Below are 24,448 nucleotides of genomic sequence, written 5' to 3' on the forward strand. Positions count from 1 at the left end.
CTTTTGAACACTACATCTTTTGACATTAGACAAATAAACATGCACCTGATGGAATTTTATGTGGATTTTCAGCTCAGATTTGTGTTCAAGAAGCTACATTTAATATATTGAAGCAAAAAGTTATATGCGAAATCCCAAAGAAGTTTCACATAAATTAAAATTTCAACAAGCACCTAAATATTCATGACTTTACGACACTGCTATTATTATTTTCTATATAAATCTAGCAAATTGCTAATGGTGGATTTATGCAACAGTCCTAAGAACTAAGACTAAACCTAAGCACTAAGAATTGAACGCTAACAAATCAATGAGGGCGTTTATGCACGTTTCCTAAGAACTAACACTAGCAGGCCAACTGTTAAGGGTGGATTTATGCACCGTAGCTAAGAACTAAGGACTAAGAACTATGAACTAAGAACTAAACCTAAGAATTCAGTGGCGTTTATGCACTCTCTTGTTAGTTCTTAGTTAAGACATGCGCTGGTGCTCGAACTACTTTCTATTTTTTCTATACTTCGATGTTTGACGTTGATATTTATTGTGAAAAAATTTAATTTGATTTTTTCAAATACACCTTATACTTTTCATCGATAGATAAACAGGAATAAAGAACATAAAATAATAGAAATTGGTTCTCGTTAATATTGAAATTTTATGCGGCGCAGCGCACTTCTATATTTTACCTGAGCCCTTAGTTCTTAGTTAACAGTTGGCCTGCTAGTGTTAGTTCTTAGTTCTTAGGAAACGTGCATAAACGCCCTCATTGATTTGTTAGCGTTCAATTCTTAGGTCTTATGGTGGATTTATGCACCAGTCCTGAGAACTAAGACTAAACCTAAGCACTAAGAATTGAACGTTAACAAATCAATGAGGGCGTTTATGCACGTTTCCTAAGAACTAACACTAGCAAGCCAACTGTTATGGTGGATTTATGGACAGTACCTAAGAAATAGGGACTAAGAACTATGAACTAAGAACTAAACCTAAGAATTCAGAGCACGTGCGCATGCCTTAACTAAGAACTAACAAGAGAGTGCATAAACGCCACTGAATTCTTATGTTAAGTTCATAGTTCTTAGTCCTTAGTTCTTAGGCACTGTGCATAAATCCACCATAAGAAACAAATTGAAGCTCCTTCTATTAACCTTTACTGATGCAATACACTGATATAGTCACAGGGTATAATTCGTTTAGCTCGATGAGATCGTTATAATTTTTTTTTTCAATTTCCACTCCGCTCTATTCTCCCAACTCTCAACTATTCGCAGACGGAGGAGCGTCCAATTGGCGAAGACATCTCCGTCTTAAAACTATAACAATCCACGTCTAGCAATAAGAATTTCAATTAATCTTGTCGCTATTGGATCCCCTGTAAAGTTTTCTTCGCGTTTCACTTCATGAAGATTAATAGAAAACTTGATTAATTTCGGCATCGCGACGCCCGCGTCTCCGAGTGCAGCTCATTAGGACGGCGTCGTGACGGTTCTTGACTAGCGTCGCCGGCGTTTTCCCCTCTTTTGATTTATTTATGAGCGGTAACATATTCATAAATAAATGGCGACGGTTATGGATGATGGTGATGCCTAACGGCCAAAGTTGCAAAGTTGAATTCGAGCCGTAATTTGACTTTGAAGGATTGGGATTGTTTAGGGACGATGGGGAGGGGAGAGTGGGCAACTGGTGTCGGATTTGGAAAGTGAGAGTTATGATCAGGAGAGTGTCTACGTATTGTCTCTGGCTATCAATCAATTTCTTGTCGTTTTAGAAACTCGGGGTTATGGGCAACTATTCACTTTGGAGTTTTTTCATTCTATTCTTTCTACGAAATATTCGTGATGCGTCTTAGAATATGTCCTATTGATTTTATGTTGATTGATAGTTTTTTGAAACTTTCTCATATTTTTCTGCCCTGTCTATTTAATCGTTCGTTCTCAAAATCCATATTTCTACAGAATATTCAGTCTAATAACGGGTGTTTTTTTTTCGAGGTATATAACTTTAAGTTGGCAATACTCTTCAAGATGGTGACCGATTTAACAGCTGTCAAATGATTTATTCTCAGTTTGGTTTGGCAATCATGAATAGACTCACGCCTGAACAACGCTTGCAAATAGTGCAATTTCATTTCGAAAATAATGGTTCTGTGCGGAATATGTATCGCGCTCTACGTCCAATAGCGATGAAGCGCACTTCTGGTTGAATGGCTACGTCAACAAACAAAACTGCCGCATTTGGAGTGAAGCTAATCCTCAAGTGTATATCGAAACACCGTTACATCCAGAAAAACTGACTGTTTGGTGCGCTTTATGGGCTGGTGGAATCATTGGTCTGTACTTCTTCAAAAACGATGATGGCCAGAACGTTACAGTCAATGGTGATCGGTATAGAGCCATGATTACTAACTTTTTCAATCCTGAATTGAACAATCATGATGTCCAGGAGCTGTGGTTCCAACAAGACGGCGCAACATGTCACACAGCTCGTGCCACAATCGATTTATTGAAAGACACGTTTGGTGATCGCCTAATTTCACGTTTTGGACCTGTGAATTGGCCTCCAAGATCTTGTGATTTAACACCGCTAGACTATTTTCTGTGGGGCTATGTAAAGTCATTGGTCTATGCGGATAAGCCACAAACCCTTGACCATTTGGAAGAGAACATTCGCCGTGTTATTGCCGATATACGGCCACAAATGTTGGAAAAAGTCATCGAAAATTGGACGTCCAGATTGGACTACATCCGAGCCAGCCGTGGCGGTCATATGCCAGAAATCATATTTAAAATGTAATGCCACAAGATTATCTTGCGGATAAATAAAAACTCTTTATTCGATTATTTAGAAGCATTTTTGGTTCGTGTAAAACATCTGCAGGAACCTAGCCCACTTTTGTGACCCAATTGAAAAAAAAATCGATTGTTGCTCAGACGATTAACAGTTATTGTTATAACTTTCAAGCAACCCGTTAGTCTTGAACTCTCAGCAATTTCCCCAGCACCCAAATTTACGAAGCCAAATTTCAATCGACGAGCAGCACATTAACAATTAATCAGATTCGAACACTGCCGCTAACTCGACGTAGCGACAACGTAAGAAAAACAACTCCGGCACCGTAACAGTAGCAATAACAGAAGCTAATTCTACTGCGGCCGTAAATTCGTGGCCCGATCGGAAAATTTATGCCGGCTCCCGGGCCGCACATTTTTCAATCCGCAATCCCCAATAAAGGACCGGGTTAATTCGGCGATTGAAAAATCCCCGCGCGGACTCGACTCGATCCCTCTCCCAAATTAGATGCCAGACCCGGATCCCGCCGATCCATCAGCCGGAACGCCCGACCCGGAGATGGAAAAATTGGCCGCGGTTTCGGACGCGGCCAACTTTCGATGCTGAGAAACGACGGCAGTAATTGGCCCGAAGGAGAGGGGGAGGGGGTGGTGAGGTTACGGCTTGTTTCGTTCTTAATTGGGCGACGAGGTGAGAGAGGATCGAGACGGCCGTGAACTGAGGGTTGTTGTCGAGATTTTCTGTGATCGCTGATGGATTTTGCTAGTGGTAAATTTAAGGCCCGCTTTGGGTGTGAATTGGGCCAACTGAAGGTGAGAAAAATTATGGTGCTTTGACTGCTTTGGAAGGGAGCAGTGGATCTCGCGGATTTGGTAGAACCACTTTGTTAACAAGCACTCTTAGTTTGTTGAGAATCAATGCAAATATACAAACCATTGCTGTACTTATTCACTGATAAATCAACCAAACCTTAATTATTTTAGAGAAAAAAAAATTAAGGTTACAGGCACATCAATATTTAAGTGACTAGCTATATTTTCAGATCTTATATCTAATAGAATATTTCCCTCCTGTCAAAAATTCTTTGTATATGGAGAAAAATTATCGAAAATTACAGCGAATATTTCCCTCTTGTCAAAAATTCTATGTATATGGAGAACAATTATCGAAAATTACAGCGATAATTGCATTGTACGAAGCGAAACAGCTCTGCGATAATTGTTCTGTTCATAGATGCATAGTTTCTATGCATCTTACACAGTTCGAATCTATGGCAATTCCATTCTAAATCAGTTTGACAAGTGATGTAACAGTTTATTCGGGAAATATTCCACCAAATTACACTCGTGCATCAAAATGACCGGATAATTTCGCATTCCAGCGTGTTTTCTTTGAAAAACTGCATTCGGCCATTTTCATTTTTGGAGAAAGAGCCCTCCACCTTCGGTGTCGGGCTCTTTCTCCAAAAATGAAAATGAACTCGTGCAGTTTTTATGACAACACGCTGTCATGCAAAATTAAAGGTAATTTTGATGCACTTGTGTAATTACTTACGATAACATATTCAACAGCAGAAGTAATCAAGGATTTTTTTTTGTTGAAGCCGTTTCAATTGTGCTATTATTATCTTCAATAAAATAAAGAAACCACTGACTCGAAGTCAGGAACTTTCTAGTTCTCGTTCATTTATGCCATATTTATTCCCTTGAAGAACACATAACAGTAATTAAATATATGTGGTCTTCACAAAATGGTATATAATAACTACTTTATAGAATAATGCGAGCATGAGAAGTACAGTGCATTCAAAATGGTGCAGATATGGTAAAAGATTTATGTTGCATCTAGTTGCTTATCAACTAGAGCTTCTTGGCCTATATCGTTTCTGAAAATGGAACAATAAACGCTTCAAAAATGCAATGAAATTGCCATAATTTATTACAAAATGTTGAAAATTTTGGAATCGCAGTTTGAAAAACTGTAGAAATTTCGTGTCGACGTGAAGCACATTCTAGGCCAGCAATAGTGAAACTGGTGGAAAAATTTAAGCGTTGGAGCAAGTTAGTGATGTGAAGAATCAAAACCATGTGAGTAGCTTAAGAACAACTGTAATTGTGAATTGGTCATGGAAAATTTCATGTAAAGGATATGGTGTTAGAACCGTGGCTGTGGTGTCCATTTGGCTAATATCATTTTCCATCTTTGATGGCATATGTTTCACTTCACAATGAACTAAAAATCCATTGATTTCTCTTAAAAAATAATTGTTTTTTTCAAAATCAAAATGAAACCTCTTATTGAAAAACTTTTTAGTTCAGAAAACGATTGCTCAACAATTCCACGAATGATGACAGAGTCCGAAATAATTTGAATAAGTCTATCTAAGGACACACCTCTTTACAAGTGTATAATGAAATATAATTTCTCACATAAACCAGGCTGATACACAATTTGTTCAAAAAATCATTATTGGTATTAGAAGCAATTCTTAAATTACTAAACTTTGTGAGAAATTCATGCAAGTCGGCTTCGTTAATTACTTTCAAAATTCCAAACCCATTTCCCCCGCTTTCTATTTTTCTTCTATTTGCACACACACCCTGAAAATCCTCCGCCAAGACCCCGGAATCGTTTGATCCCGGTAGCGCAACAATAAGTGGCATTTTTTTCCAGTCCCACGCCTCGTTATCTTAACCTCGTCGAACGCAAATAGGAAAACCCGAACTCTTTAACTGGAATTACCGGCATACATTACCGATTTCCTCTGGAGATAAGGGCCGAATTTAAAAGTTCCGCGTTTTATTATAGCGCCGCCATTTCCATAGAAGTCTCGTTAAACGGGCGCGAGATAAATTATTTTTAATTACTGGAAGGTGACTGAGAGTAATCCGGAAATTTAAATTTTAATGCTTTCGAATGTCCGTCCTACGGAGAGATATTGAGCTGACGGAAAACCAACCCCCGAGGGGACTTGCACATTTGGATGGTTTATAATTGCTCTGCCTTAGTGGAGAGAGAGGTATTAGTTATATGACATTGCAACTTTTAACTTATAAAATTCATATACAGGATATTCCTGAATTAGATGTACAAGGGAAAATGACAGATTCCTTCGACCATTCTAATTCAAGCAAAAAATCCTATATTAACGGATGTTTTTTTTCGAGGTATATAACTTTAAGTTAGCATTACTGTTCGTGATGGCGACCGATTCAACAGCTATCAAGTGATTTATTCTCAGTTTGGTTTGGCAATTCCTCATGAATAGACTCACGCCTGAACAATGCTTGCAAAGAGTGCAATTTCATTTCGAAAATAATGGTTCTGTGCGGAATACGTATCGCGCACTACGTCCATTAGCAAGAAAGCGCACTTCTGGTTGAATGGCTACGTCAACCAACAAAACTGCCGCATTGGGAGTGAAGCTAACCCTCAAGTGTATGTCGAAACACCGTTACATCCAGAAAAACTGACTGTTTGGTGCACTTTATGGGCTGGTGGAATCATTGGTCCGTATCGTGATCGGTATAGAGCCATGATTACTAACTTTTTCATTCCTGAATTGAACAACCATGATGTCCAGGAGGTGTGGTTCCAACAAGACGGCGCAACATGTCACACAGCTCGTGCCACAATCGATTTATTGAAAGACACGTTTGGTGACCACCTAATTTCACGTTTTGGACCTGTGAATTGGCCTCCAAGATCTTGTGATTTAACACCGCTAGACTACTTTCTGTGGGGCTATGTAAAGTCATTGGTCTATGCAGATAAGCCACAAACCCTTGACCATTTGGAAGACAACATTCGCCGTGTTATTGCCGATATACGGCCACAAATGTTGGAAAAAGTCATCGAGAATTGGACGTCCAGATCGGACTACATCCGAGCCAGCCGTGGCGGTCATATGCCAGAAATCATATTTAAAATGTAATGCCACAAAATTATCTTGCGGATAAATAATATTCATGTTAATCGAATAATCCATCGTTGTTTTATTGCAATTTCTATAGCTCTAAAAAAAACACCCTTTATAAGCCCGCAAACGCTTTGTTTTCGAGATACAGGGTGTTTCTTATAGTCAAAAGTAGTTTGGACGACAAGCTGAATTTGTTTCAGAATAACATGCTGCACAACTTACCGCGTTCGTTGTAGATCACCCTGAACGTGTCCGAATGTAGATGTCCAAAAAACTGTCCTACGATGATCTCAGAGAATTGTCTGACCAAACTCAGGTATTTCTTGTTGTAATAGTCCGTGAATGCTTGGGAATGGGTACCTTGTATTGCTCGTTGTCTCTCGTCACATCCCGGAGCCATGTGACCAACTAAATATGCCTGAAATAGGAATTACGTATATTTAGGATTATTTCGTTCACAAATATCCCGAAATGAAGAGTTCAGTTCGAAAGTTTTGCTTTTCAATCAAACCATATTAGGTTCAGTGGAAACCAAACGACTATTAGGGTTGGATTGACATATATGACATGTTCTATTCAGCCTCGACTGAGCGGAAACGACAACCCAGCGCATTCGCCATTTTGCAACCATTACATTAAAATCCGGTATTTTTGCATTCTCCCGTCTCGAACTCACTGGAAAACAGACCAATAAAAACAAACTTTTATTCTATTTTCATCGCGAACAAAAGTACCTATTTCCTGTAATCACTTGCATCGGAGACGTAGGTAAATATCAGAAAAGTATGCATTCAAATACGTGTAAGCGTCTTACACAAAGGACTGATACTTATGGAATCGGTGAAAATTCTGAGAACCAGACCTCCTTAGTCTGGCTCACAAAGCATTGTGAGTTTCGAATCTGTCACGACAATACCGTCACTGTATTCTATCGGTTTTCAACGATTGTTTCCAAGAAAATCCGCAAGTTGAACGACGGATTACGCGAGATATTTTCCGGCTCGTATGAGTTCACATCCCTTTGAATGCAAGATGCGGAATCTCGGTAATGATTCCTTGCATCGATGAAGCCGGATTACTTTTCATACAATCGGGCTTTAAGAATATCGTCAAATATCGAAGCGAAATGGCTTGTTTTATATTTGCGTATATATGTATAATAATTCAGGCTATCGTTCCACATTCACAAAAAGAAGAAGTATTATTTTTGTGAACAGGCCTCTCACAGTCAGGTTTTCTAATCTTTGATTTGATTAATTAAAGTATAAGTGGATGAATTTATCGATTAACTCCTCCTATCCCAAAAATATGAATAAATTAACCATTATTCATATCAAGTAACACGTAACTGTAACTCAATAATTCCTGGGCTCGATACACATGTGGCCAGTGCTTGTCAAAATTTCGGAACAGAGTCAAGTCTGGATCGGGATATTGAAGGTTATTTACGCTAAATTTGTTGTAGTTTGAAACATGGATGAAAACTAATTTCGTGTATTGACAAAACATCGTTTTGTTGTTTAATTTTCTGATTTTGCTAGGCGCTCATTCATTATAGTATTGTCAAATAATTCAAGTATTCCCTCATTTTTTCATTTTCAGAATCAGGGAAAATTCTTCATTGAAAAACATGCTCTATGTATAATTGCCCTCAGTTGTTCCGCTAAATAACGGGAATAGATAAAAACAATGGTTTCCAGGAACCATTCGCATCCTTTTAATGGCGTAATTTCATGAATTTTTCATATCTGGCAGAGTATTTTGTTTTTCTCCTATCTGTAGCTTCTTTTATTAGGTAATTGCTCCACAAAACATGAAAATATTCAGTTGAAATATTTCCATAATATCACAAGAGCTATGAATTCAACCGGGGCTTTTTATAACAAAATTATTGTACATGAAATTATTTTCCTGAAAGCAAAGTTGTGCGAAAATATTTTGATAGTTTTATACATTTGAATTAGTAGGCTGAGTGAAATTATTTCCTGAATAGTTCTAATTTACGCACAAAATTCTTTGTTGTTTAATTGCTAATGAAATTGGACATTTCCTGACTTTTAATACACGAAAGAGATGCTTTTAACTAATGCGGTAGTTCGTATTTATGTTTGTGCTTTGTTTTCCTTGGTTAGGCATCCAAACAGTTCATTCGAATATCATCGAGGTAAAGTTTGCATGTTTACTTTGGAAATTCTTCGATATTGTATTCTTTCTGTTGAAATATTTCAGTTCTCAGGGGTGAATTCCAATCAAGGGCCTACAAACGTTCAATAAATTCACATTTTTCATGAACTGTCAGCAAAAATTATGAGAATAGTCTATATATAATAGGGTGTTCTACCATTGTCGCGATGCTATATTTCAGTTAAGCTTTGAAATTCGAAAGTATCAATTAGGCTTTATTAGAATTTCATTCTCAAATTGTTTCGAAATCAAAAGGATGCACTAAAAAATGTAAATGACCAAACATTTTGTTCTCCTTGTCTAAACAAAATTTATTCGAAAACATGGTGTCCTCAGATCGATCATTTGCAGAATTATCACTCTAATGATATTCAACGAGGTTATATCCGGTATTCAAATAAACACCCCTTGCTTATTCAACAACAGAGCAAACAACCTTTATTTCATTAGAATTAAATATCACGATATAAGTCAAAATTATACTGTTGGAAACCATACATTAGTGGGGGAGAGTTTTGCCACTAGAAAATCAGCCGTTACTATGGTATTTCGCCAGTATAAAACACCCGAGTGGAATTTGAATTTTTTATTTTGTGTAGAGCACTGCAGCAGAAACTTTTATTGTGCATTTCTGTTCGGGTAATGTGAAATAAATATGAATCTCCCTTTAATATCGAACGAATGTGTGTTGCAGCAGCAAGTGACGAAAGTTCCAGACAATGTATCCGGCAGATTCGAATTTCGCCAACTTTAATTAGATTCGGCACGGTGGCGTACTGCGACACAAAACAGATTCAGAAACGCTCGCATCTCGACACCTCTACATCACAAGTATGCGAGATACGTTTTATGTTATTTCTCTGCCGTTGCAGCAAACGTCAGCAGTGTTTTCGTTCTGGCTCGGAGATATTCGAGAAGAATGCGATCTGTATTAGAGTTGACGTTATTCCAGACCTCCGCATAGTTCCGTTCCTATCTCGGACTATTACAGCAGGAATGCCGGTAACTCTGCCTTTGTTTTGGCCTGGCTCACATTAACTGTTTTCATTAGGACGGCATTGACGTGGGGACGCGACTTTAGGTTTTCTTTTATTCTGTTGATGCGGAGTTGGGTGTATTTTGCACCTTTATTCTGCTACTACTAGAATTTCTCTCTGATGACATCATTATGTTTGTAGATTATACCTGGGGTCACACATAAAACAGTCCAGGTAGATTTTTCCGGTAGTATGAGAATTTTTCCGGAAAACTGTAAGATAGGTCACATTTTATTATATTTATGTAAGCTTGGTTAATCGATCGTCTAGAGGTATGATTCGATTACCTGGCCTTTCGTCTTTTTCTCCGTGAGTTTGTTGGATTTGTAATAATTAAACTCTTTTAAATTATTTACATCTATTTACAAAGTCACAATTATACAGTACAAACTCAGTATTGAGAAGATCCTAATAACAAGTTTCTTACTACGGTACTGAATTTCGTCTTTAACTCGAGTGTTAATTACTCGAAACGTCTTCGATTATCACGTCTTCGTCGTACTTCAAGTTTTCGGTCGTCTCTAACTTGTTCGCGACTCGTCTTAATCTAGTCCGCGAACCGTCTTTACTTCGTACGTCTTAAGTTGACCAACGGAACCTTACTCGTCTTCGACTTAACTTGAACTTTACCCGTCTTCGATTTAACTGACTCCCTGCCGATTGGAACTTACCCTGTCTCGAATATCGACCTCCCGTCTTTCGGCTTGACCACACCCTTAGGGAAATTACCATCCCCTAGTCCAATAAGAGCTTTGCCGTACCGCCCACAAGAACTTCGCGGATTCCTGGAAATCGAATATTCTCGAAGAACTAGAACCTGATACACAGATGTGACACATCTGGTACGACTGTATTGTCTTCGAACTTTCACAACCCCCCAGTAAATCTCTTCAAGATTTACAACCTCATGACATATCTTCGACACCTCGAAGAATAACACATCCTTTTTACATTATATGTACAATAACAATTCGTTCCCAGTAAATTCATTGAAACTGACATGCTCTCTACACTTGAAGAAACTAATAGGTTTCCAAGCATCCGGTTGACCATCTCAATTATTTACAGGGAACAAAAACTGGATCCTATATTTATTTATTTATTTGTCATCTTGTGACATTTCGCAAGTGAAAGCTACGACATTAATAAAAATGCCATAGTTAAAATTCTGTATAAGAATGGAGGAAATTTTGCAGTTACTGATATTTTCAAAACTAAAGCACTTCCTCGGTCGGTTTAATAGTGACACTAATGGAAAAATTAAAGCTGTTCAAAATACCCATAAAATGTGGATTTTTGCAAAGGCGCATCATTCTGTCGGCTCTTTTGATTTCCGACGTCCTTGCTGCTCGAAATACACATTTCCGGAGATAACATTTCGTCGACTCGGGAGTTCCCTCCTTAGGGGAACTCCTCTGTGGCCGCTCTATTTATATACATATCGAATTACCTCTCCCCGCTGTACGTGTTGGAAGACTCGCTCCACTCCGTGAGGAGATACACGACACCCCAGTCTAGCAGGAAGGCTTTTGTGTGGTCTACACGTATCGGATTCCTCTACACGACGAAAATGTTTTTGCCTCGTCGATCGAAAGCGATTCGGTGATATTGGAAGAACCGAAAGTTGGATTGAAATCGAGGAGGAGGAATTGTTAGATTGGGTTGCGATGGAACATCGAGAATTTTATACGTCAATGGATTGGAAAATGATAAACGTCGAAATACTTGACAGAAAAAAATATCCTAGTACCTTAGTAGTGTAATTTTAGAAACTTAACAGTATTTAGACTCCTCCTTAGTTCTTTTTTGTTTGTGAGAAAGGTAGGTTTATATTTGAAGGAGTATCATTGCACTGCACAGAATCTGCAATTGTCGTTTTATGTTTGACTCTCTTTGCTGATATATCCATAATTTCTAATAGATTCTGTATACACATAAATAATACTGCTAGGTCTTCCCACTTGGAAAATATAACTTTCGAAAATTACGAAAAATGTAACTATCACGTCGTTGCGTACTATACCCAAACCATGGCAACTGCGTATTTGATTTTCATAGTATTCTTAGACGGATATTGCATTTAAATTATGTGAAATTCAGTATTATTGTATCTCATTTAAATCAAAAGCGCCGTATGCTCAAATCTTGACTTTCGGTATATACGTAGATAAAAGACGAATGTATATTATATGAGAAATTCATAGCAATTGCTTTAGCAGAAATCTATTCCTATATTGTTAATAAACATGATCTATTCCATGAACTATATTATGTTCGTATCGTTAAAAAAAAATGGAGTTGAAAATGTACAAATATATATTAAAAAGGATTTTGTCAATGTTGGTTTGGGGTGTAGACTGATGATATTCCAATCAGAACGGATGGTGTGGTTAGATGGGTTGTTTTGAATAGGCTAATATTAAAATATTGTAGAGTAATATTGAAACAGCCCCTGTTCTGATTGAAGAGTGCAAATAATTTTAATTGACTCAACTGATGGATGATATATTTCAATTCAGATTTTGCAGTATTTATAGATATGATATTCATCATAACTCTTCTGATATTGGCGTGAGTTTAGAACTCAATAATTAAAGAAAAATTAACCAAAACCTTCTGCCTGAAAATCATTCCAGTCGTTTATAACAAAAAATACGCAATCGTGCAACTACGCCCGATGTCAAGAAATCCCGACATCTCCTATGAGAATCCACATTCGAAAAGGCCTACCGGAACCAGCTGTGCCCTCAAAAACTCCGATAGGGACTTCAGAAGAAACAAAAAAATTATCGTGACCCAGATCGTGCGTTCGCTAAAGAAGGTCGTTCTCGGCTCCTGCTCCCGTAATAATTATTGGAATCGAGCCAAGGTGGGGGGAACTAGACCGGACCAGTAATCAGAAACAATGTCGTTTCGCACGAATCGATACGGAAAAAACTTAATCTGGCACACAACCTGGCTCAGAGGAAGAAGCTGCAGGGCGCTCTAAACCTGAAAAAATCCTTGTCGAAAAATCTCTAAATCGTAATGAGAAAACATACATAGATATTTTCGAGGGATGATTGAAATAAACCTTCGAAGATAGATTGAAAGAATGGATTGACAAATGAATAAATGGAAAATATTATCTCTAAGGTGTTTCAAACAACAGATAAGATGAAACTTTATTCCCTATTCGGAAATAACTCATAGATATAGAATTACGATATTATAAAAGCAATTACGTCGAAACAAAATTCAACAGAAAGGTTCAACGAAGTTTTCGAAATAAATATCGAAAGATTCTTGAGGAGCCAGCTTGGCCGGATAATCCTGTGGGATTAAGGTGCTGTCACCGTTGTATCTTTGACGTAGCGGGAGGAATAACAATATTTTTCAATTAGCTGTTGCCTTAGAAACTTTGAAATTAATTTTTGGGCTGTTTGGAATTCATGAAATATTCAATGATGGAGCCCCGAGATGTTTCACCTCCTAGCTCGGTGCTCGGACGAGAATTTAAGATTTGGAATGAAGTTTATTATCCGGGCTGTGGCTGGCGTAGAGGGAAATCTCAGTTTTAATTTTACATTGTGAAAAACTGTTAGCATATTAGCCACTATAGTTTCAGTTGTTTTCGTAAAGGATTACCTGATGAAATTGAGCTCTATGATACGATTTTAATACAGTTCTTGAAGATAATAGTCAATGTTGCAAAATGGCGAAGGAGCCGGGTTCGATCTTTAGTACATTCGCCATTTTGCAAGGAAGCAACTTCAGAGTGAAAGGAAATGTTATTTTCTTCCTTCATTCAATGAAGGTGAAACATTATCCCGGATCTCCCCGGGCCCTCCAAAGCCCCCAACTCGACCGCACACTTCATATACTCGAGCTTAAAACGACCGAAACGAAATTCATCCACTCCAAAGCTCTCTCCCGATGTTTGGCACACACCGCCCGGGCGGCTATTAGAAGGTCTCTCCTGTCTGCGAAGTTTCATCATTTCGGTTGCTCCCGAGTGGTCTCATTAAGGCCATCGAGTGGTCTTGGGGCCTCCTGCTGTTACGCCTCGTCTGCACTCGAAGCATTGTCCAAATGTAATCTTCCCGTGATTTTCCACTTGATGAAAAGCATGGTTTTCCACTAGCGGATGACGGGGAAATTATCACTTTCGGTCATCTATAGATTTGTTGACCGACAACGGTTTTATGGGTTAATCTTCGGATCTATCTTTAAGTGGGTTTGTATCCTTATAATTTTCATATTTTTCAAAAATAGTTAGACAATTGTGGTAATTAACAGATACTCTTCCATGCTCATTGGAAGCATTTCGAGGATTATAATACTTGTATAAAAAATCTTCAAGGATACCCGATCTCTTTTTTCGGAATAATAAGATATCAAAAAGTAGATCATAGATATCATCGAGTTCTAGGGTGTTTCTGAAAAATGACTGTTTTAAATATTTCGCTAAATCTTGGTTTCTGTTTGAGATATTCTAAAATTCAGAAACGTTATTTTCAGTATTTTTTATGGTTTATTTGATACTCATAAGAGATCATAGAAATTGATTACCGTTTTACAGATATAGAGGAGAGTTCTTCTTCTTCTTCTACTTATTTTAAGCCGGTGGCTTAAATGCGACATCCTATATTTTCAACGCAGTATTTTAGCCGCAGATTTGTAGGAAAGCATACCTTTACCGGTTTTTCAAAAATGTCATGCGTTTCGAGCATATAGAGTTTTTCCACCTAATTGTTTCGATGAACACTTTAAATATAAATACTTCTCATTTATTTCGAGGTTTAATCCATTATGTGTCCATTGAATAATTGTAATGAAGTCATGTACAGGGTGTCCCATTTAATTAGAAATTGGTTATCGCTTTAGAGACATATTAAGTAATTAGGTTTGTCCCATAGCTGAATAAATAAATACCGACATCTGGTTAAAACGCCAGTTCCATATTTAAAGCGCACAGAAAGAAACCGAGCGAAACGCTAGCAACATACGGCATTCCCGGATTAAAGCGTGTGCCGCAAGCACATCGCAACCGTGTAAATAAAACCTTTTCAATTCCCCGTCGTCGTCGGGAGAGAAACGCGCCGACAAAAAATATCGAATCATCCCCACCTTTAATCTTCGTTACGTTCGCTCGGCGTAAAATACATCCTGGGTGATATATAATACATTCGGACGGACGGCGTTTGGCGTCTAGGGCGAGTAATGCGACGCGCCGGTCGTAAATCCAATTTTAATAACCCCCCGGTCGCGCTGAAAAAAAAAAAAGCGCGAGGATGCGCCCCCGCCCGTTCGTTTTTCCCGTTAATTGAACATGTGTCATGAAATATGCCAATATCTCGGACGCGTCAATGTCCGAGCCGGTCGGCGTATTGTGCCGGATGAAATACGGCCATTCAGATATCGGAATTTACGGCCGGTCAGGGTGCGCTTTTTCGGTAACTCGCGCTCGGATTTGGTAAAAGGTGGAGTTTGAAGCTAGTGTACAGAGGGTTTTAAATTCGATGCTCGCTGAGGGCATTTCGAGAACTATAAGATTTAGAGAAAAATATTCAAAGAACCTCGATCTTTTTTTTCGAAATAAGATATCAGAAAGCAGAAACTAATGTTTAAAATATTTCGCTATATCTTGGCTAATGTTTCAGATATTAAAAAATTCAAAAATTTTTTTTTAGTGTTTTTTTTGGTTTAAATGGTACTCATAATAGATTATAAAAATTAATTACTGTTTCAGAGATATAGATCACAGTTGGTTTTCCTTAAATGGGACACCCCATATTTTTCATAGCAGTTTTTAAGCCGCAGATTTATCGAAAAGCATGGCGTTACCAGTTTTCCAAAAATGTCATTCATTTTATACTACATTATTTTAATTGGACACCGTATATAACATACAGGGTGAGTCTTTGACTTGTAGACCGAAGATTCCTGAGATCAAAAGAAATACTTTTTTCCCTCATCATTTTTTCCGATTCAGCTCGATTGGAAAAATACAGGCTAACTAAATAACTAAAAAATAAAATTTTTTAGTTATTTGGCGAGTCTTTCTCCAGCCAAGTTACGAAGTGTGCCCTCTCTCAGGGGTTTGGTGTTTCGCCCCGAGATCGCTGGCGGACTCTTCAGTTAGACTATACAACGATCTCTGCCTAAGACACACCCTCTCACACCATCATGGAGAGGTGACCCTGTTGCAAGGCCTCCTTTAAATCTGCCTACACTTACACTACAGTTATATCTGACAAATGGAATGGAATCCAAGGAAATGTTTTTTTTTTGGTGATTTTGGTTGATCAAATTCCGGTCAACTCAAAATGTCCGCTATACAAAGTAAAAAAAAAGTAATCAGAAAAAATAGCAGTAGAAGTTGAAAAAACAACACTCCTCTATATCTCTTACAAATATTATTATTCTTACAAATATAATGACCCAAACACCAAAAGCTTTAATTCAGTAAATAACTGTTTTTAGGTCTGGAACAATCAAAAACTCAATTATTATTAAAAGCATTGAAAAGTATTGTAATGGGTATTTTTTCAAGACATTTAAAACTTTAAATAATAATACAGGGCTGAAATAATGTTGAAATCAATTCTTTATTATCATCATCTGGTAGATAATTTCATAGCATTTTTTTTTAAATATGATTTCGAAAGAAAATAAGAACCGATGATGCTATCAGCATTCAAACCGCGAAAAATAGCCCATTTCAAATGGATGCAACGCAGTTAAAAAAAACCATTGATCGCCTAGAAACATGTTTTGACGATGTTAAACTATCTTTATGCGGTCCTGACAAGATCCAATGCCTCTTATTATAATCCTCAGAAAAACTGAACAATTACAAAAAACCAAGCAGTCTCCATTTTCGAATACACGGCCAGACGCCTGCCTCACTTCCCCTCCGGAAACACCCAGTAACATTCCATTTCCCCTCTCATAAGCGTCGTTCGCCTCATAAAGCAGGAAATAAAAACGGAACATGTCAAGAGAGCGGTTCTGCAGCTCTTCACGAAACGCTGACTGGTCAGCACCGAGATACTTTGTTGGTTTTTGCACGAGATAACGGCCGATCGATGGCGCAGAGTCAACTTGGACGGTGCCAGAGATGGCGTTGCCGTCGCGCCCCCCGTGTACACACTTGGATTTTCATGTCCGGACCGGATTACAGGTGCGCTTTAATACGCGGAACGTTACTGTAATGATGGCGGGACAAAGTTATATTTTTTCCTCATCTGCGGGTTTTATCGCCCGCTTTTCATGGCCGGCCAGGGTTGGTCTTGACTGTGTACAGGAAATATCTGGAATTAAACGTAGCAATACGTGGGTTTAACAACAACAAGGACGTCTTTGAATTGTTTCTTTGGAACATAACTAGGAATGAAGTTGGATTTTTTTTGACTAAGAGTAGATTTATATAACATAAGAAGTGGTAGAAGATGGTGTTCCACAAGGAGGTGTGTTTGGACCACTTATTTTCTCTGAATGATACTGTAGACTGGTGCGATTGAGTCTAGAAAGTGTCGAACTCACTGTCTGGTAGGACTTTGGTCTATTACAAAGTCACTGATTGAATTGCGAACTAATCTGGTACATTTATAATTCAAAAGTATCCCAAGTTTCTGTATACAGGGTGGCCATTTGAAAACGAAACAGACGAGATTACAGACGAAATAAAGTTTTTCGATAGAAATGCTCGGACAGGTCGATTTCTGTTTCGAGGGGGACAACTTAAGATGTAGGTTACGGACGCATAACGCTTCAACCCTTGCTACTACAACCCTCACCTCCAAATTTTGAATAGGGAAGATGGGGTGAGTGATACCTCATTTGAAAGGTATTTTTATACTGATTTCAGCACAGTAATTGTTTTTTCATTTTATGCATTAGTTCTCGAAATATTCTTAACTAAGTATTAGAAAATGAAGTAGTGTTTTCATGGCACTTGTAGTGTTTTGTGAAAAATCGACATTTTGAGCTTCAAAACAACCATGACTGTGGCTTCCTTCCTAACTAACTAACGCATGAATATTTCGAGAACTAATGCATAAAATGAAAAAACAATTACTGTGTTGAAATCAGTATAAAAATACTTTTAAATTGAGGTATCACTCACCCCATCTTCCCTATTCAAAAATTGGGGGTGGGGGTTGTAGCACCAAGGGTTGAAGCGCTATGCGTCCGTAACCTACATCTTAAGTTGTCCCCCTCGAAACAGAAATCGACCTGTCCGAGCATTTCTATCGAAAAACTTTATTTCGTCTGTAATCTCGTCTGTTTCGTTTTCAAATGGCCACCCTGTATAATTCTTCCTAGTGTACGAATAGCAGGAATTGAATTGGACCACGAATTCTTCATCAACGAGCTAAACCTTATCGTTTATGATTCTAATTACCTATTGACTGGTAGAATTGTTTTATCCCATAGGCTTTCAAAGTATTTAAAGCGTTAAAATTCTTATAATCCCTCAGATGTCTATTTAAACTAGGGCACCTTTGGCCGGAGTGTTGTCCAACTTGGCCTAACGGCCTCGTAGGACAATTTCACGTCGAGTGCAATAAACAATTTTTGCAAAAAATGATTTATTGAGGTGCGGCACTAGGTGTAGGAAAATAAAAAGCGCAACTTGAATACTTTATTATTAATATCAATTTGCATTGAAACAGGAACGTTACGTACGTTACGAACAATTTAACTCAAACTTTATTTTTACCCTCAATGTTGGAAGTGAATGACCTATTGGTGACAGCACGTTGAAGTAGAATGACATATGAGTGCAATAAAAACTTTATTGCGCTAATGCAATAAAGAACTTCTTTTTCCACTAAATATAGTTTAATAAAGTTTTGCTTTTTGCATGAATGTAGAAAAATATATTTATATACCACGTCTAAAAATAGCTTGAACTCAATCACCGTTTCTGATGATGCTAATCACATCCCACGTGTCACGGTTGACGGAGCTATCACTCTTAGAACACCGGGATACCTCGGCCGGAGACCAGCCCGATAAATCGCTAGCTAATGTGACGATTTTTCATCGGACTGGACAAATGCCCGCCCACGCCTTCGATATCGGTTATTATTGACAGATTGGCCTTCTTCGACCGGACGTTTATTGACGGCGAAAATCTGTCAGAGGCACTGAGAGAGTCCGGCAACCGTGAACTATGGAGTTGACTGGCCGTCTCCGATGACCGAAGCTCGATAATGGCTTCTGGGGAGGTCCAGGGGGCCGATTGGGGGGTTCTTAATGGACCTTACGGGCTCGAAGCATGTCGAAATGGGGCAGATCCGATAACGGTGAAGGGGAACTAGGAAGAGTCGATAAAGAATGTTGTTGATGCGTGCGTGGTTGATTGAATAAGTGAGGGAGGAATGTTAAGGTCGAGAATCTCGATGGCTCAATTAGTTTTGGAAGACCGCTGTGCGTTTTGATGGTCTGAAAAAAACTGTAGAATTTATAGTATGGGTTATTATTTCCTCATAAAATAAGGAGTTTTCCATTAAGAGGTTTCATTTTAAATAGCAAGCTATCTGGACAGCTGTCTCTTTTGAATATGTCATCTTTCAACATTCGACGAGTGAACACTACGCCATTACTAAAAATAGAACGACAAACACTTCAACTACACATAGGAATTATTGAAATTCACTGCAATGTAACTCTACACTATAATCAATCGATGTGATTAATAGAGTTGTCACAGAGAAATGATAATACCCTTCTTGTTTCAACAACTGTTTCAGAACATATGACAGAATCAATTTCTCTGAGAGCATGCTGGTATAACTAGAATACAGAACTATAGAAGGTAAAAAGACGCCATTGTTCAATTCAGAATGAAAGAATCCAGAGTTAAAGAAACTATCTTCGCTGAATTTTCAGAGATAACCAAGAGGATAAATCAGCAGCGAGTCACTCACTTATATAGGAATATAATATAAAGGCAAGTACCCAACCAAAAAATAACCAATAAAATCCGAGTACGAGTGCCGAGCGGATAGAGATCTATGAAAGGCCAAGTGGATCAAGCCAAACCATCCGACGCTCGATTTACAAGATCTCGACAAGATCTATTCATTATTGAGAGGGTTCGATCGGAAAAAGAGTCAGCCATAAAACATCCGGATGAACTGCGAGATGGAAATTCTTCCGGTGTCGTCTTAGCGCCGGCAATTCCGGCAGGGGGGAATCCGGAATGACAAATTGGGCATGCAGGAAAGCCTGATAAATCCCCGTGTCTTACACGGAATCGCATAAAAATAGGCGCAGTCGCCAAGGCCGCCTCTAAGGAAGACGGATCGGTCGGGATTTTCGCTAAAACGTCGGAAAATGGATGGTTCGACGATGGACGAAGGATTTTTTTCCGAGAGACGTCCCACCATATTAACCTGGGGATGATGATTTATGCTTGTGCGGCTCGAAATGTTACGGATGGGCTTGCGGTCCAGATCTCAGAAATTTCACGTCAAGTGCAATAAACATTAACTTTTTGCACTTGTTGTATAAATAACTATTTTTACTACATAAGACGAAACATTTATTTAGTAACACTCTATTTCGTAATAGCAATCGGCCACAAAAGTATCTTCCTTTAATACCAATTCACTACTATATTTTGGATCATCTGGATTCTAATGAAAACTGAAGAAGTTCATTAGGTTTACCACCCAAAATATGCAGAGCTACAAAAATTACTTGAAACGTTTGAGTTATTGAATTTAATAACAATATTCACTCGAATTTAGTAGAATATCTTCAAAAGCAGATGTATCTTAGTGGAAGATTCATTGAATATGTATAGTGGAATTTGAATGCTCTATGCTATCGAAGAACAGATTAGTCAGCTGAAATTTGAATTTGGTGATCTCATCGTTCTATTTGAATCTCCTTTTTTTTTTGAACTACAAAGATACATAAGAGAGCAGGAAACCTAGCATTAGTGTAATTGTGTTAATTTAATCACAAATTTCAGTAAAAAAGAAAGGATTTACTAAGGAATTCTTAATTAGTTTCCAGAAAAGAGCACAAACGCACTTCACTTGCCTGGACCCTTCTATGGTCACCTATATGAAAGACCCAAAAGAGGTGGAATCTTTCAGGAATGAATCGCTCAGAACATAATGCAAGTTCCAATAAGTAGTTGGATCTCAGCAAGAACATGCTACTCCTCCTCACTGCCTTCAAAACAAGGCATTGCCGCCTCAAGAAGCTTCTTATATATTGGAAAAGGTTTATAAGGAATTGACTAGTGCAGATTATGTGTTGAAAAGGAACTTAATTTCACCTGGTCACCTGGTAGTGAGCAAATGCCCGGTACTGACGGGCCTACGAACCACTCATATGGAAAATTCAGTTCTGGATACTCACGAAGTAACAGTCGAGGTTCCTAAGGATGTCGTCAGTTTCGTTAACCGTATCGACGCTCTCCCTGGGTTTGTATGAATAGGTAGGTTCAAGAACAAAAGATCAATTTGGTCCCAGTTTCCCGAAGGGTAATAGAGCCGTAACTACCCCGATTCATAAAAATAATGATAATAATAACAAGAAATAAAAATCTATTGATTTCTCTTGAAATATTTTCTAATATCAAAATGATACCTTTCCAATGGAAAGTATTCATATTTTTCCATAATTTTTCTATACATTTTAAGGAGTAAGTAACAGTAAAATTGAGGAGCCTAGCCTACAAAAGCTTCCAAATTTACGTCAGTGCTTTTCTGGAATTATCTATTATTTAGTGTCGCTTGTGTCCCAAATTTAAACGATACCTTTCTTGTGTCTCGATCCTTCGGGAAACCCTGGAAAAGCGCAAGGAAGCCGTGTTCCTCCACGTCGAACAAGCGGAAATACTTCATGCTGACACGTGTTCGGAGCAATGGCGTTCGATACGCATCCAAAATAGATGATGTCGAGATGGAAACAGGGCACGGGAAACGTATAAAAAATGAATTTGTGTGAAACGTAGCCGCGGGCGAGAGAAGGAAACGAGCGGGAAAATAATATATTATATTTCGAGAGAAAACGGTATACGAAATCGTTTTATGCACGATATATCCTGCACGTCGAACGATATTAGATATTTCCTTTATTCCGCCGTTCTTCGCTCCTTTATGGGTTTTCGGGAGCGGCTGCATTCTCGGGAACGGGTTATTTGTTGGGCCGCGTCCCTCTTTCCAGAGACCTGGAACAGATGTTCTTATCGCTCCAGAAACTTGCTGATCATTGCGGGGAGGGCACCACGTTTCTCGCTGTTTATCGATAAAAACAAGATTTAAGGCGTTTACTTTTTGGCTGTTGAAGGTTTGTTAAATATTGGTTTAATCTCAAAATCTGAATTATCAAAATTGTGTACACAAGTGTAATTTTTGCAATTTCTGAGGAGATTTCTTTAGAGATGTATGGAAGATTGGAGTAGCCTTTGAAATGTTGTTTCCGAGTCTTCCGAAGGTAATGGAAGCAATGTGATCACTTTTGGCCTCCGATTCAACATTTTCACTGGCTAAAAGCATTTCAAACCATCCTGAGCAAAGTTTGGTGTTGTGCTTTTCTGTCAGTCTCAACTTTTACAATTACCGATTAAGATGAAATTTGTTACGAGTCTCAAGCTGCGGTTTCCTCGGATGGTGTCCGCCGACCGTCGCGTTTCGACGACTTTATCTAACCAATCTCAATTCTAGTAATCGCGTAACTGGGCGGAGCTACGCGATTACTAGATTTGCGATTGGCTGGATAGAGTCGTCGAAACGCGGCGGTTGACGGAGACTATCCGAGGAAACCTTACCTTTAGAAGGTCTTATAGGAAATTCAAGTCTTCCGGATAAAGAGAAATTTGCATGATTTCTTCTGAACATTCATAGAAGCTAATTTCCATCCTCCTGACCGTTATCGATCGATGATTCTGTTACGTAAAAGATCCCCACACGGTCCACCCTTCGGCAAGAACCCTCTCATAATGTATCGATATGAGATAGCCGGACCCAATTTATTCCGACGGTCAGCTTCCGGCTCTAGCCGTCCCGAATAACAAAAACCTCCCGAATTCTGGAAATGTCCCCATGAACTCGCTTTCCAATCTGGAGATTCCTCCAGGATAGCCTCACACGATACTGACCCCGCGTCCGCCGATATCTAAAGGACAACCCCATTTATCTCAGTTCCGGGATGCTGGGAGGCTGGGGAATATGAAATGGACAGAGGAATTTTAACGCATGGGTGTCTTCTTCGATGATTTTAGAGGCTTCCAGATGCATCCGAAAATGAAGAAGAGCAATAATTGTAGAGAAGCATCTGAAAGTTTCTGAGATTTTAACTTTTCAAGAAAAAAAGTTATGAATTTGGTTATAACGGGTGTTTTTTTCGAGATATATAACTTTAAGTTGGCATTACAGTTCAAGATCGCGACCGATCAACAGCTGTCAATGATTTATCCTCAGTTTGGTTTGGCAATTTATCATGAATAGACTCACGCCTGAACAACGCTTGCAAATAGTGCAATTTTATTTCGAAAATAATGGTTCTGTGCGGAATACGTATCGTGCACTACGTCCATTAGCGATGAAGAGCACTTCTGGTTGAATGGCTACGTCAATAAACAGAACTGCCGCATTTGGAGTGAAGCTAATCCTCAAGTGTATGTCGAAACACCGTTACATCCAGAAAAACTGACTGTTTGGTGCGCTTTATGGGCTGGTGGAATCATTGGTCCGTACTTCTTCAAAAACGATGATGGACAGAACGTTACAGTCAATGGTGATCGGAATAGAGCCATGACTACTAACTTTTTCATTCCTGAATTGAACAACCATGATGTCCAGGATCTGTGGTTCCAACAAGACGGCGCAACATGTCACACAGCTCGTGTCACAATCGATTTATTGAAAGACACGTTTGGTGACCGGCGACCGCCTAATTTTACGTTTTGGATCTGTGAATTGGCCTCCAAGATCTTGTGATTTAACACCGCTAGACTACTTTCTGTGGGGCTATGTAAAGTCATTGGTCTATGCGGATAAGCCACAAACCCTTGACCATTTGGAAGACAACATTCGCAGATTGGACTACATCCGAGCCAGCCGTGGCGGTCATATGCCAGAAATCATATTTAAAATCTAATGCCACAAGATTATATTGCGGATAAATAAAATTTATGTCAATCGAATAATCCATCGTTGTTTTATTGCAATTTAAGGTTCTATAGCTCTAAAAAAACACCCTTTATATACAGTTCTTTGGTCTCCAAAGGCACAATTGGCGCATGAAACTAATGAATTCACGTCACTGTTTTTCTATGTTTTTTATATCTGAAAAACTTCGACCAAAGTCTTTGTAAGTGAATTCGCGTCTGAAAATGTAATAATGTTATTCAAATCCAGAAAAACTCCAGTAAACAATCCGATCAAATAAAAATAAGATTCAGTCAAAAACTCTAGAGAGTTTTTCGGCAGAAAACCAACTTAAACATTCTGAAAGAGGTCCTAAGATGAATAATTCCAAGTCCGCAAACGTCTCAAAACTGTAG

General features: G+C 38.6%; 1 protein-coding gene across 1 annotated transcript in view; it reads right to left on the reverse strand.

Annotated features, from left to right (window-relative positions):
- LOC123674531 (acid sphingomyelinase-like phosphodiesterase 3a) overlaps nt 1-24,448 on the reverse strand; it is a 214,802-nt gene that overhangs the window by 8,974 nt on the left and 181,380 nt on the right. Inside the window, exon 7 of the mRNA XM_045609426.1 lies at nt 6,932-7,127. Coding sequence (XP_045465382.1) covers nt 6,932-7,127 — 196 coding nt within the window. The remainder of the gene's footprint in view (nt 1-6,931; nt 7,128-24,448) is intronic.

This window comes from Harmonia axyridis, chromosome 3 (genome assembly GCF_914767665.1).
Source record: "Harmonia axyridis chromosome 3, icHarAxyr1.1, whole genome shotgun sequence".
Lineage (NCBI taxonomy): Eukaryota > Metazoa > Arthropoda > Insecta > Coleoptera > Coccinellidae > Harmonia > Harmonia axyridis.